The sequence below is a fragment of the Schistocerca cancellata genome, chromosome 3 (assembly GCF_023864275.1).
Source record: "Schistocerca cancellata isolate TAMUIC-IGC-003103 chromosome 3, iqSchCanc2.1, whole genome shotgun sequence".
Lineage (NCBI taxonomy): Eukaryota > Metazoa > Arthropoda > Insecta > Orthoptera > Acrididae > Schistocerca > Schistocerca cancellata.
In genome coordinates, this window is record NC_064628.1 from 188,080,100 (window position 1) to 188,095,328 (window position 15,229).

General features: G+C 43.6%; 1 protein-coding gene across 1 annotated transcript; it reads right to left on the minus strand.

Annotated features, from left to right (window-relative positions):
* Window positions 1-6,009: 6,009 nt before the first annotated feature.
* On the minus strand, window positions 6,010-14,959 carry LOC126176195 (ejaculatory bulb-specific protein 3-like). Its single transcript, XM_049923339.1, has 2 exons — window positions 14,758-14,959; window positions 6,010-6,323 (listed from the first exon to the last, which is right to left on the minus strand). The coding sequence occupies exons 1-2, from the start codon at window positions 14,957-14,959 to the stop codon at window positions 6,172-6,174; spliced, it is 354 nt and encodes a 117-aa protein (XP_049779296.1). The 3' UTR covers window positions 6,010-6,171.
* Window positions 14,960-15,229: the final 270 nt, after the last annotated feature.

Below are 15,229 nucleotides of genomic sequence, written 5' to 3' on the forward strand. Positions count from 1 at the left end.
TGTGAAAAAGAAACAATAGCTCCAACAGCAGATCCTCGATCTTCAGTTGTGGAGACCTCAAAACAGCCAAAGTGCTAACTGCATGTATCTAATATAAAACAGTAACAAAAGGGAGCGACGAACCGTCGGGGGAAATGTGGGTATTAGAGAAGGGAACCAGAAAACATCAGCACTGAAATAAGCAACTCCTGACTGCCAGCAGTCGCGCTATGATCTAGTAGAGGACAAATCGATATAAGAGTGGTAGATTCCATTTCTAATGAGCAAGCGCAGTATATTCCCACTCATGGGCACCACTACGAAATTTTGTCTGAGAAGCCGGCCGTAGCCTTCCCCTCTCCACAACCCCTGTAATTCATCAGCATAAATGACAGGCGTGAACCAGCAATAATGGTAACTACCCGGGTAGCGACTTGAATCAGTCAATCAATCACTGTGAAAAAAAAACAGTAGTTCAAATGGCTCTGAGCACTATGGGACTTAACATCTGAGGTCATCAGTCCCCTAGAACTTAGAACTGCTTAAACCTAACTAAGGACATCACACACATCCATGCCAGAGGCAGGATTCGAACCTGCGACTGTAGCGGTCGCGCGGTTCCAGACTGTAGCGCCTAGAACCGCTCGGCCACCCCGGCCGGCACTGTGAAAAATTGTCATCCTTTCTGTTCAGGGAAACGGCATGAGTGTGGTTGTATGTTTCAACCATGAAGCATAAAAATAATGTTTGTCTTCTTAGCTTCATGCAGAAGTATGTGCGTGTTTGAGTTGGGCACCAGTAGCTAATTCTTAAATGTTACCTTAATGAGAAGCTTTCAGATCCAATAGGTCAGCATTTTATTGCAGCTTCGAGCTTGGCCTTCTGGTACGTGTTCAACATGTGTATGACTGTGCGAGTATGTCCATAAATGACAGTGGGTTCCCTGAGGATGAATCTGTGTTGGGTGTGACTTATTCGTCAATGTCAGTAAGATGTTGGCAAAGTCCACCTTTCATTTTATCATGAATTTCCTATTTAATCTGCCAACTTGTTGTAACTTTTTGGAAACTGTTTGGTCAGATTCTTTTTGAGTGATTGACACACTTCCTCTGTCAAGTGAGTCAACAACTACCAGAAATAATATAAAGTGACTGGGGAGGGGGGGGGGCGATTAATGAGATGTTACATGCCCTCTTTTGCATGTCGCCTCTCATTTTCATCAATTTTATTACTGTTTTAAGTCATTTCACGGTTGTAACAGGCCAAATAAGGTTATTGAAATACTTTCCACCTGATTATTACGTATGTTGGGTTACTTCCCTGGGTGACCTGTGTGAGACGACCACTGGTGGACGCGGTACACTGCGTTTCCGGTTGGCGACTGCACTTCTGCGAATACTGAGAGGATCGAACATCAATTGCTGCTTAAGCGCCTGGTGGAACGACTGACATCGGTCGAGTGTTGCCTACTGTATGCAGGGCGAAACGAACTGCAAGATGTCTGAGTGTCACCGCAGTTTACGTGTTTACCGTTCCGGCGCGTCCGGAAAGTAGACTGCTAGCACCAACTGACTCTATTGTCCTCATGATTCTGAGAATACTTGTGAGCTGTGTCCTGCTGGGTGCGACTGTCTGGCGCCGGATGTCTTGTGGTCTAGGCATGTTGTAATCGTTGCCGGTCAGACGGCAAGTTCAGTGCCCTCGGCTGAATAGCAGAAGCATGATTGGTCAACTTAAAAAATGGTTCAAATGGCTCTGAGCACTATGGGACTTAACATCTATGGTCATCAGTCCCCTAGAACTTAGAACTACTTAAACCTAACTAACCTAAGGACAGCACACAACACCCAGCCATCACGAGGCAGAGAAAATCCCTGACCCCGCCGGGAATCGAACCCGGGAACCCGGGCGTGGGAAGCGAGAACGCTACCGCACGACCACGAGATGCGGGCGGTCAACTTAAACTCGGGCTAGTTGACGTCATAAAGCCCTGCTCGAAATTGGAGGGAACAGTCGCTATAGGCGCGAATGATGTTCTGAGACAGTGTGGGGGAATTTTGGAATCAGCACTGAATGCTGATTCGCAGTTTTCAAGGATAGTAGGGAATCGAGCAATGTTGGCTTTGCTCTTGCGTTGCACGGGTGCAGGGCATCTGGGATCTATTCTTCGTAGGAATTGGACGGTCTTGCGACTTAGTCGCACTTTTTCGGCAGAACTTAGAATTCTCGGACATCCTTCGAGGCCAGGGGTTGAAACAGATTTGCTGCACTGGAGAAGTCGGCACCTACATTACCATAACGCTGCCTACCGACGACCTGCTACAGATTTCAGGATTGGTAATGTATTTTGCTGCTCCGGAATTCTAGGACCTATCAATTTTGTACTGAAGTCATCAATAGCACGCGCCCTTGCTTTGCTACAAGTCCACCTTGATTGTATCTCCATGTGATCCCATTTGAGCTCTCACTAATAATCGTGATACTGCAATGTAGTCGGGAGAGTAATATTTGATTCATTAGGACCTACAGTCACTATCGTCAGTCTATTGCATCACAAAGAGTAGGAGCCCCTTGTTCTCGAGTCAACTCTTATTCTCATAATATTTCAGTATACCCTATCCTTTAACCTACTGCCGGCCGGTGTGGCCGTGCGGTTCTAGGGCGCTTCAGTCTGGAACCGCGTGACCGCTACGGTCGCAGGTTCGAATCCTGCCTCGCGCGTGGATGTGTATGATGTCCTTAGGTTAGTTAGGTTTAAGTAGTTCTAAGTTCTAGAGGACTGTTGACCACAGATGTTAAGTCTCATAGTGCTCAGAGCCATTTGAACCATTTTTAACCTACTGTTTGTGTCGATAATCATGTGCCTTTATGTTCTGTTGTATAATAAATCTCATTGTAATATTTAATCCGCATATGATTTCGTAGATATATGCAGAATCCCATTTCCTGTTGTTTATTATGATAAATTTCACTTTTTTTCTCTGGGTACATTACGTTTTTTTATTAAATTAATGTGAGTGTGCACTCCTTATTTTACCAATTAGCAAGGTCCACCATCATTTCCTTTTGTTACCGTTGTGTGCATAATTAATTAGGTGGTAGGTAAGGAGGGGGTCGAGTGCATGTCTCGTTCTCATGCAAATTTCGTGAGAATTAAAGAGGTACAAACTCTTCTCCACCTCGGCACCTCGCAAAACATACCCTCGTTTGACCATCGAACAGACTCCCATATCGACGACATAGTAATAAGCATTCCTGGAGCAGAAAAAACAAATGAAGGAATTGAAAAGAAATAAGTCACCTGGTCTGATTGGAATGACAAATCGGTTTTTCAAAAAATACTCTAAAACACTGGCCCCTTACTTAGGTTGCATTTATATCGAATCTCTCGCCACCACAAAGTCGTAAGCGACTGGAAAAAAAACGCGTATAACTCGGGTGTATGAGAAGGCCAAAAAACGGACCCACAAAATTGCAGACCAATCTCCCTAACATCAGTTTGCTGCAGAATCCTTGAACATATTCTCAGCTGCAATATAGTAAATTTTCTTGAGACCGAGGAGCTTATGTCGACGAATCAGCATGGTGTTAGAAAACATCAGTCTTGTGAGATTCAGCTGGCCCTTTTCTCACTTGATATACTGAGAACTCTGTGGATGAAGGGCAACAGTCTGATTACCTACTTATAGATTTCCGGTAAGCGTTTGACGCGGTGCCCCATTACAGGCTTTTAAAGAAGGTACGAGAATATGGAATAGGTTCATAGATATCTCAGTGGCTCTAAGCCTTCTTATAGAACCCAGTATATTATCAAATGGTTCAAATGGCTCTGAGCACTATGGGACTCAACATCTTAGGTCATAAGTCCCCTAGAACGTAGAACTACTTAAACCTAACTAACCTAAGGACATCACACACACCCATGCCCGAGGCAGGATTCGAACCTGCGACCGTAGCAGTCCCGCGGTTCCGGACTGCAGCGCCAGAACCGCACGGCCACCGAGGCTGGCCCCAGTATATTATCCTCAACGGCGAGTGTTCGTCAGAGACAGGGGCATCGTCACGAGTGCCCCAGGGAGGTGTGAGAGGACCGTCGCTAAATGATCTGGTAGGCAGCATGGGCAGCCATCTGCAATTGTCCGCTGATGAGTGATGTACAGGGAAGTGTCGAAGATAAGTGACTCTACGTTGACACAAGGTGACCTAGGCAAAATTTATAGCTGGCATGATAAATGGCGGCTCTAAATGTAGAAAAATGTAATTTAATGAGGACGAATAGGAGAAACAAACCCGAAATTTTCGGATACAGCTTTAGCAATGTCCTGCTTGAAACAGTGACTTCGTTTAAATATCTCGGCGTAACGATGCAAAGCGATATGAAATGGAACTAACATACGAGGTTTGCGGTAGGGAAGGTGACTGGTCGACTTCGATTTGTTGGAAGAATCTAGGAAGCTGTGGTTCATCTGTAAAGGAGACCCCACGTAGGAAGCTAGGGTGGGGGGGGGGGGGGGAGGGGAGGGGGCTGCTAGATCTGCTACTGGTAGGTTCGAACAACACACAAATGTTACGAAGATGCTTTTGGAACTCAAAAGGAAATCCCTGGAGGGAAGACGACGTTCTTTTAGAATAACACAAATGAGAAAAGAGAACAGGCATTTGAAGCTGGCAGCAGAACAGTTTTGTTGCCTCCAACAAAAGGACCACGAAGATGAGGTAAGAGAAATTAGGGTTCGTACGGAGGCATATAGACAGTCGTTTTCTGTCGTTCTGTTTGCGAGTGGAACTGGAAAGAACATGACTAGCAGTGGTACCGCGTACCCTCCGCCACGCGCCGTATGGTGGATTGCGTAGTATCGATGTGGACGTAGATGTAGATGTACTATAATTTAGTGATAAGTGTGATAATTTTACGGCCCATAACACACAATTCCACCTCTTGAAGCTTCTAACACTGATGACACACAACAATTTAGAGTAGGGGGTAAGTTTAAGATGTTTGGCGAAGAGTTGTTGAAATCGTGGACCTTTTTTGTCTGCTATGAGGGAACTCCAAAAATTCTACCTAGAATCCTACTTTGTTCAAAATGCAAGTTAATGGTTTCTTTTGAAGATTTCTTGAATGTCGATGATGTCCGTTCAGTGAAGTGTAATACATACCTCCCGGACACTCATTTTTTGTTGCCCTCCTGATGCACGTGGTGAGTCATCAGCAGTTAATAATTTTCAGTGTATAATGTTTTCAAATGAGCCTTATTGAAGACTGAACGTGGAGTCTTGCACTTAAGCGGTTCCTTCTCAATCGAATGCCATACTGAATGTGTAAGTGTCCATGTACACCTTAGACATGTCGCCGATACGAAGCATCAAAAGCCACAGTATTTCCGGTGTATCAGCAGCGGTGATATTCACAAAAAAATATGAGAGTTTTTCAAGTAATTACTTTCAATTCGTTTTCCTTATAACGTCGCTAAAATGATTTTTGCATTCTTACTACCGCAGACGAAATGCTGACTTTGTTAACTTTAGTGTAAAGGCCCTGATGTACATTGAATCTCCTGATTTTGTTTTCCGAAGCCCAGTTAATCGTAGACAGTTACGTGCTACATAGTATTCGTTAATTTTCAAGCAATACTTCACATTCTCCGAGTATGTTACAGGTGCATCTGCTTCACCTTTAACAGAATATTTGCTGAGAGACTGGAATCATTTTCCGTGTGTTCCAGCACCTTACATAAAAGAGAAGTTAAAACCCGTTTGAGAAGTAAAAGTGCATCCGCCATTAATGGTGACTTATGAATGCAGATCCCGTTCAGATTAGGAACATCAGTATATGTTATACATTTCTGTCTTATTTGCAGCGAAAAACCATTTCAGGTGTGGAAAGGATATTATTAAAAGAAACAATAAATACGTTACTTGGTAACATTTAATAATATGGCGTAATGATGATTTCTGTGCACAAAGTCAAATCATAATGCAGTACATTGCTCGGTTTTATCATAATACTTCCTTTACGTCATATCCCGCTAGAGCAGTTAAAATGTCGTTAAGACAACTCGTGTTAGTCCCTTATGGGTCGTAAACTACAGTTTCCTGAAGCTGGCACACCGGATCGGCATAGTTCTTATACGCGAGGCGTCGCCACTTCTGCCGCGACGACGCCGTGGCGTGGGTAGTGACGTCTCCTCGTCAGTGGGTGTCCCTCTTCGTGTACTTCCGGATAACCGCCTCCCAGACGCCGGGGTAGTGCTTCAGGAGGAAATTCTTCAATTTCTCCGCGTTGGCCTTCTGCCGTGGTGAGCATTTGCGGCATTTGTTGGTTATGACTTCAGGAATCGCTTCTGCAACAAATACACAATATGTAAGTATATCTGTTATAAAACTTACAAACATCTGAGCTTACATTAAAGAAGAAGATTATTTCGCAGAATTTTCTAATTCGCTGGATCCCTCTGTTAGGATGCGCAGACCGAGCGAGGTGGCGCAGTGGTTAACACACTGGACTCGCATTCGGGAGGACGACGGTTCAATCCCGTCTCCAGCTATCCTGATTTAGGTTTTCCGTGATTTCCCTAAATCGCTTCCGGCAAATGCCGGGATGGTTCCTTTGAAAGGGCACGGCCGATTTCCTTCCCCATCCTTCCCTCACCCGAGCTTGCGCGCACGCCCGGGTTCCGGGGTTCGATTCCCGGCGGGGTCAGGGATTTTCTCTGCCTCGTGATGACTGGGTGTTGTGTGATGTCCTTAGGTTAGTTAGGTTTAAGTAGTTCTAAGTTCTAGGGGACTGATGACCATAGATGTTAAGTCCCATAGTGCTCAGAGCCATTTTGAACCGAGCTTGCGCTCCGTCTCTAATGACCTCGTTGTCGACGGGACGTTAAACACTAATATCCTCCTCCAGGATGCGCAGTGTTATCATTCCCCCCAACTTTTCCCCAATATTCTTCACTCCTCTTCCTTGCACCGGTTCCTTTGTTAATGAGGCGGCACCCTCCCATCTCCCAGTAGACGTATCCTTAATTGAGTGAGGACACACACACAGTGTACAGCGCCCATCAAATTTTAGATTATTTTCCTGAATTCCACAAAATATTAAACCAACCTCGTGCCGTATCCATTAATCTTCTTTCATCATCCCTTGCCATTTTGGATCTCTTCGTATTTACCTTTAGGACAGCTTCATATATGCTTCACTATTTCACGTTTTTAAGGTTCCGTACCTTAATCGGTAAAAATGGGATCCTCACTGGATCACTTTGTTGTCCCTCTGTCTCTGTCTGTCCGTCTGTTAAAACCCATTCTTCTCAGGAACGGGTCGAGGTATGAATTTTAAATTTGTATAATATGCTAAGGTCTAAGGTCCCTAGACATTGTGAAAAATATAACCTTGCAAGTCAATGCGATCGAAAGATGCGACCATTTATATCACATATTTCGGTACTCGCAAACCCATCAAAACCTGTAGGGTATTTCCCGTTGATCTATAACTATGAAAGCTGACAAAGAAGCAAGGTGTCCCACTACAAGAAACTGGAAAAATCCGAGAATTGTTGATATATAACTAAGAGGGCGCGCTGAAAAGTAATTTTCTCCGATTTTTTATTTTGTTGTAATTATCGATTGAAGTACTAATAACAGAAGGAGATTTATTATTGTTTTTTTAAGTAGAAATCTTTATTTCTGTTTGCAACCAAAATTCGGATTTCTATTTCAACGACCAATGATAAAACTGGTGTGGAAGTCGTGGTGCACACAACTCCTGATGGAGTCTCTAGTCAAAAAAGTCGCTTGAAGTACTGCGTGTATGCATATTGTTCGGTCGACTTACCCACTTGGCTGGCAAGTGGCGAACCTTTGCCGCCAGAGGGTGCCGAACTAAAGTGTGAATCGCGGCGGTGTGTAACGTAGAAAACTGAAAACAGAAATTCGAAAAGTTAATCCACATAAGCTGCTACCTCTGCTTCAGCATGACAACCAACACGAGCGCTGCGACATCTGCCACTATCTGACGCCTTGGATTCACTGTCATCAGTCGTCCTCCATACAGTTCCGACTTGGATCCATCTGATTTTCATTTGTTTCCAGACTTTAAAGAACACCTTCGAGGACTCCAGTTTGGCAGTGATGAAGCGATGCAAGCAGAGGTGAGGTTGTGGTACCATCAACAAATGGTTCAAATGGCTCTGAGCACTATGGGACTTAACATCTGAGGTCATCAGTCCCCTAGAACTGCTTAAACCTAACTAAGGACTTCACACACATCCATGCCCGAGGCATCCAGACTGAAGCGCCTAGAACCGCTCGGCCACAACGGCCGGCCTTCCATCAACAATGTCAAACATTCGACTGTGACGATATAAACTAGCTGATCTCTCATTGCGAGAAATGCGTCAGTCGGCAGGGTGACTATGTTGAAATATAAATATGTAGTCTGAAGAATGAAGGTGTAGTTCGGGGGAGCGGACCAAACAGCGAAGTCATCGGTCCCAGCGGATTAGGGAAGGGTGGGGAAGGAAGTCGATCGTGCACTTTCGAAGGAACCATCCCGGCATTTGCCTGAAGCGATTTAGGGAAATTACGGAAAATATAAATCAGGATGGCCGGACGCGTGTTTGAACCGCCGTCCTCCCGAATGCGAGTCCAGTGTGCTAACCACTGCGCCACCTCGCTGGGTGAAGATGTAGAATGTTAATAAGGTATGTTTTATTTCAAATACTGTAAGAGTCTTCAAATAAAAAAGTCAGAGGCATTACTATTCCGCCTTCCATAGTATATCACAATAAGTTTTTTTTTCCTTTAATCAATGTAAGGAATTACTTAGTTTAAATATTTTTAATATAACTTGTTTACTTTAAAAAGTGACTATTCTACGCCAGAATTAAAGGTTCCCTGTAATTCTTTTAAAACCGTATCCAAATGCTTCTGATTTTTGGCTTTTCATCGACTTTTTAAAATCTATATTTTCTTAAATGTTTATGAATTTTCCAATCGTTGTTTTTTTTTAAAAATCATATGCCTCTGGGTAAATTTTTTAAATATTTGCTACATTTGAGAAAATTGAGAATAAAAAAGAAAATAATGAAAGTACGAAATGTTAGTTTTTTTTTTGCCCAGCGTCTCGTAATTCCCAGATCCATGCTCTTACCATTTCAGTAGCAGTCGAGTTTGGTCTGATATTATGTAGTGTTGTTATAAATAAACAAAAATTTTGATAGGGAAAAAAAAATTTTTGTTGTGTTGACAAAGTGTATTGCTTGTTCTGCTTTTTTGCAGCTTAGTGTTAGGGGGTGTTCGCCATGGACAAGAGAGATATACTTGGCGTGTCTTATTAACGAAAAAAACAACCACAGTATGAGGCGACAGTTTGTGGTTCGCCTACAGATGGCAACGTAACCGCATTAAGTCATCGCTTACGTGGTGCATTGGACGCTAGCTCTGCCTGGCGAAGTAGTTGCCACCTGCTCTGTATGCCGTAGTTTACTTTTCGAGGTGCAAGTGAATACAGAGCTGCTGCAGGGCGTGTCACTCACCTTCGCGTTCTCATATTTTTAGGTATCAGGCACATTGCAGTCACTTGTGTAGTAGTGTTCAGAACTTGTGGGTAGAAAATAAGGACTCCAAGCAAGTCCCTGTCATTGAAGGAACTCGCGAAACAATCATTCAACTGCATCTTAGTACCAGTTTACTGAAAATATCACTGGGCAGGGTTTGGTAGAAATAGGGTGGATAATTGTCCTCCCAACCCAACGTCTGTGTTGATGGGTTTGAAGCCACGAATAGAGATCGTAGGGGGGAGGTCTCAACACTTTAACAAATTACCTAATCCGCATTTAACCAATAAAAGATCAACAAGTCGTCAACAGAAACAAGTGGTGAGATTGCAGATATTTTGTACTTAACTGCTTAGTTGCAAAATCAGGCTGGAATTCTCCAAAGTCGTGTTTCAAATTATGTACCCCTTAATTTAAGGTAGATTTGAGCAGAATTTGGCTAAATGCAAATAATGAACAATTAATATGAATGAATTTCCGAAGATGCTTCTTAGGGGTTTTTCTAGATATCGAAGTGGCCGCGCGGTTCTGGCGCTGCAGTCTGGAACCGCGAGACCGCTACGGTCGCAGGTTCGAATCCTGCCTCGGGCATGGATGTGTGTGATGTCCTTAGGTTAGTTAGGTTTAACTAGTTCTAAGTTCTAGGGGACTAATGACCTCAGCAGTTGAGTCTCATAGTGCTCAGAACCATTTGAACCATTTTTTTCCCTAGATATACGGCCTTTTAGCAGTAGATGAATATTTTATAAATTCGAAACCTGTTTAGCGGTAACGTCAAGTCATTTATACTTTTTTTCTGCCTAGGGACAAACACAACATATGTGTACGTACTTCACTAAGCTCACAGCCGTAGACTTTTCACCATTGAAGATAAACCAATGAGCCAAAACTTTCTGAGCACCTAGGTTCTTAGCAGTGTGTTCGTCCCCTTTGGAATGTAATATAGTAGCGATCGTGCGTTGCAGGAATCGGACGGTTCCATGTTAGGTTAATGGAGGTGCGTGGTAGCAAGTATCGGCAGCAATTCGTACAGTTGTCGTAAATTACGGGCAGGTCGTTTGTGGGCGCGGAGTAGGCGTCCGGTAGTTTCCGTAGGAATCGGATCAAGTGAATTTCCTGACCAGGACATCAACGTAAATTCACTATCACGCTGTGGCACGATTCAGGCTTTTTGACACAAAGTTGTCCCGCTTGAATGTATCACTGCCGTCGGGGAAGACACGCAGGTGGTCCACAATAATTTTTCACGAAATCCACAGCTATCGTGATGTCTTACACATGTGAAACCAAAAACGTTTTCAACCGTATATATTTCCAATTTTATTTTATTTCTGTAACCAATTTCGGCGTTACACTACGCCGTCTCCAGGCCCCACCGCTGGTACAGTCGACATAGGGAACAGCACATAGTCTCTGGTATCTGTAGACTTGTTTTTAAGAACCTGACCATTCATTCATCTATGAAGTGATCATGTTGTTAAAAAGAATTGTAGGATACCAGTAACTCTATGCTGGACCTTACTTCGACTGTACATTCTTCCTACTCGTCGGTCAGGTGAATGAAAATGGCGTAGTCCAACGCCAAACTGGTAACAAAAATAAAATGATATTGGAAATATACAAGGCTGAAGATGTTATTGATTTGACATCTTACTTCTTTCGTGACCTATGTTAACTGTTGTAGTTCACATTATTCGCTCTCAAGGGAAGACGACAAAGAGATCTTTAGAAACGGAGCCCAAGTTGCAGAGGGCAAGAATGGAGTCAGAAGTACCCATTTCAAAGGAAGCATCGCGGCATTCAAATTAATACAGGTATATTCAGGAAAACGATGAAAACCTAAATCTGGATGACCCATCGGGAACGTTAGCCCTCCGCCTCCAAGATGCGAGGTCAATGGTAAAGATTCCCTGTATGTATGCACGAAGATGTTGCTGGAATAGGAAAAACTTCTTCTCCCTATCAGAAGGACGTGAGAGGAAACTGATAATAATAAACAGCAATTTCCCTTGTGGAAAAGCGTTATTTGTAGCCTAACGGCGCAGTAGAAAGCTATCACTTCATAGCTACATCCAAAGTGAAAAAGAGGATGAAAATAGCTAATCACAAACTTGTACCAAAAGGCTTACCTAATGCATGAAACTGATATTGTTGCAGTAGCGTTGTGTTTTAGTAGCCGGTGTTTTGTCTAGAGCTTTACATATGAAGACTACGCTTTTAATGCAGATTTATTTCAGTTGTCAGCTGCTTGTGTAACATTCACGGAAACGGCATTGATATCCTCCTAGTTCGTTGTTTCTGTTCAGTGGCTACATCTTCGTGAAAAAAAGATTACTTCCTCACTAATTAAAACATTGCAAGTGGGCTCGAAATGAAATTAAAAACGTTGCAGTATAATCACATAAGCAAGAACTATAGACTCATATCTCGAATTTTTCGCCCAAAACCTTTCTCTTGGAGAGGATTCGAATCGGGCACCTCAGGTTGAATGCTACAGCTTCGCCACGATTTTTTAAGGTCAAAGAGGTTTAATAATTTTGGATATGGTGTCCACTTGACATACCAAAGTTTGTGGTAAGGCAGTGTTTTATCAGAAATTGTCAAATACCTACTTGCTTTGTTGTATGAGTGTGTACAGCCAAGTGCAAGTAGAGGAATTGACAACTTGAATTCATTGGTTGGACTGTGGAGCTCTGTGGATGGCTTATAAAGGAGTTCTGTACTGGAATACTCCTTAAGATGGTGATATCAGACTGAACTCGCTGGGGATATTGAATGTGCGGGAAAGAGGGCAACACGAAGGATAAAGAGCTAGTTTAACTGCTTGGGAAGTGTGACGAATATTCTGGAGGATACATACAACTTTAAATATAAGGGACGATCCAAAGTTTCCGTCTGAGAACGTTGCTGCAGCAAATATGCAACGTATCACGACTTGACGCTGATATCTAAGCACCGACTAGTATGGCATTCGTGTCTTTCCGATGTTCGTGCGATAAATGCGGAAACGTGAACTTGGGCGACGTTATTATCAAATACGCCCCAACAGGACTAAAGTGCTGTTATTCGTTTCTTGGCTACCGAAGGACAAACATCGGCTGACAGCCATCGTAAAATGATAAATGCATGCGGGGCAGCATCTCTGTCGGAAACCACTGTTGTGGAATGGTGCTCCAAGTTTGTAACACCGCACGCCCCTTGTCACAGATGTCACAACACTGAAATTAAACCAACTCAAGTGGGAGGCACTCGAGTAGCCACCATACAGTGCTGATATGCGCGGAGGTTATGCTGAAAAATAGGGTTTTGTAGCCACAAGAGCGGGGATTAATATGGTGTACTGGAATCCTGAACAAAAGCAACCTGCCTTCAGGTACTAGGTCTTGCATTACTTATTGAACGCTCTCTTATTTGGTCCTAGGCATAAAATCTGAAGAGTTTGTCGTGAATTGTGTTAAAGATTTTGTCAAGTTTTTAAAATTATAATGCTTACTATAAGGCGAAATACCCTCAGACTTCAAGAACGGTATAATAATTCCAATCGCAAGGAAAGCAGGTGCCGACAGATGTGAAAATTACCGAACTATCAGTTTAATAAGCCACGGCTGCAAAATACTAACACGAATTCTTTACAGACGAATGGAAAAACTGGTAAAAGCCGACCTCGGGGAAGATCAGTTAGATTCCGTAGAAATGTTGGAACTCGTGAAGTAGTACTGACCCTACGATGTATCTTAGAAAATAGATTAAGGAAAGCTAGAGAAAGCTTTTGACAATGTTGACTGGAATACTCTCTTTCAAATTCTGAAGGTGGCCGGGGTAAAATACAGGGAGCGAAAGGCTATCTCCAATTTGTACAGAAACCAGATGGCAGTTATAAGAGTCGAGGGGTATGAAAGGCAAGCAGTGGTTGGGAAGGGAGTGAGACAGGGTTGTAGCCTATCCCCGATGTTATTCAATCTATATATTGAGCAAGCAGTAAAGGAAACAAAATTCGGAGTAGGAATTAAAATCCATGGAGAAGAAATAAAAACTTTGAGGTTCACCGATGGCATTGTAATTCTGTCAGAGACAGCAAAGGACTTGGAAGAGCAGTTGAACGGAATGGACAGTGTTTTGAAAGGATGATATAAGATGAACTTCAACAAAAGCAAAACGAGGATGTGGTCGAGTTATCTCGTGTGAAGCTGAGGGAATTAGATTCGAGAGTGAGACACGTAAAGTAGTAAATGAGTCTTACTATTTGGGGAGCAAAATAATTGATGATGGTCGAAGTAGAGAGGATATAAAACGTATACTGGCGATGGCAAGGAAAGCGTTTCTGAAGAAGAGAAATATGTTAACATCGAGTATAGATTTAAGTGTCAGGAAGTCGTTTCTGAAAGTATTTGTATGGAGTGTAGCCACGTATGGAAGTGAAACGTGGACGGTAAATAGTTGAGACAAGAAGAGAATAGAGGCTTCCGAAATGTGGTGCTACAGAAGAATGCTGAAGATTAGATGGGTAGATAACATAACTAATGAGGAGGTGTTGAATAGAATTGGAGAGAAGAGAAATTTGTGGCAGAGCTTGACTAGAAGAAGGGATCGGTTGGTAGGGCATATCCTGAGGCATCAAGGGGTAACCAATTTAGTACTGGAGGGCAGCGTGGAGGGTAAAAATCGCAGAGGGAGTCCAAGAAATGGATACACTAAATAGATTCAAAAAAATTGTTCAAATGGCTCTGAGCACTATGGGAGTTAACATCTGAGGTCATCGGTCCCCTAGAACTTAGAACTACTTAAACCTAACTAACCTAAGGACATCACACACATCCATGCCCGAGGCAGGATTCGAATCTGCGACCGTAGTGGTCGCGCGGTTAAAGACTGAAGCGGCTAGAACTGCTCGGTCACAAAGGTCGGCCTAAACAGATTCAGAAGGATGTATGTTGCAGTAGGTACTAGGAGATGAAGAAGCTTGCACAGGATAGAGTAGCATGGAGAGCTGCATCAAACCAGTCTCTGGACTGAAGACCACAACAACAACTATAAATAATATGAAAGTGATATCCAAAGCAAGCAATAACCAGCATGTCTTCTATAGAGCCACTTGAGCATTTAGGGAGGAAATACGTTACAAGAAAGCTTGTCTGGGTTCCTAAAAGTCTCTAAACAAGTCCCACGACTTCAGCTAACTTGTCAAGTAGTTGACTCGAAAGTCGGCTGACCGCGCTGTACTCACTCTTCAGCTTGATGCCGAGCTTGTCGCAGTGGCCGTTGTGGAGGACGCAGTTGATCTGCGCCTGCACGAGCTCCTTGTTGTGGAGCAGCGGCGAGATGTCGTCTTGTGTGCCGAAGTGCGGCAGGTCGTCCGGGTTGTCTGCGAGGACTGTGGACGCGACAGCGGCCACGGCGACCAGCAACGGCAGCAGCGACGCCTTCATGGTGGCTGTGGGAACCCTAACAGCGGGAAGCTGCCGCCGCCGCTTTTATCTGCTCGCAGACGGCCTGTCCATTACGCGGTCATCAGTCCCCGCCGCTGACGAGACGTCTGTAGCAGGTGTCGCAACGTCGTTGACTCAGAGTCTTTGCCCTCCGTTCGATTTCTACGAATGGAAACAAACCAGTCGTTTCCGTTGCAGTTAACGAGACGCTTTTTAGATGACGATAAAGTTCCATTGCTCTTAAAAGGAAACGCTGTTAAAACGTCCAAT

Coding starts and splice junctions, on each gene's coding strand:
- LOC126176195 (XM_049923339.1), bottom strand. CDS start 14,959: ATGAAGGCGTCGCTGCTGCCGTTGCTGGTCGCCGTGGCCGCTGTCGCG. Junction 6,324..14,757: donor GCTCGGCATCAAGCTGAAGA/GTGAGTACAGCG, acceptor TATTTGTTGCAG/AAGCGATTCCTGAAGTCATA.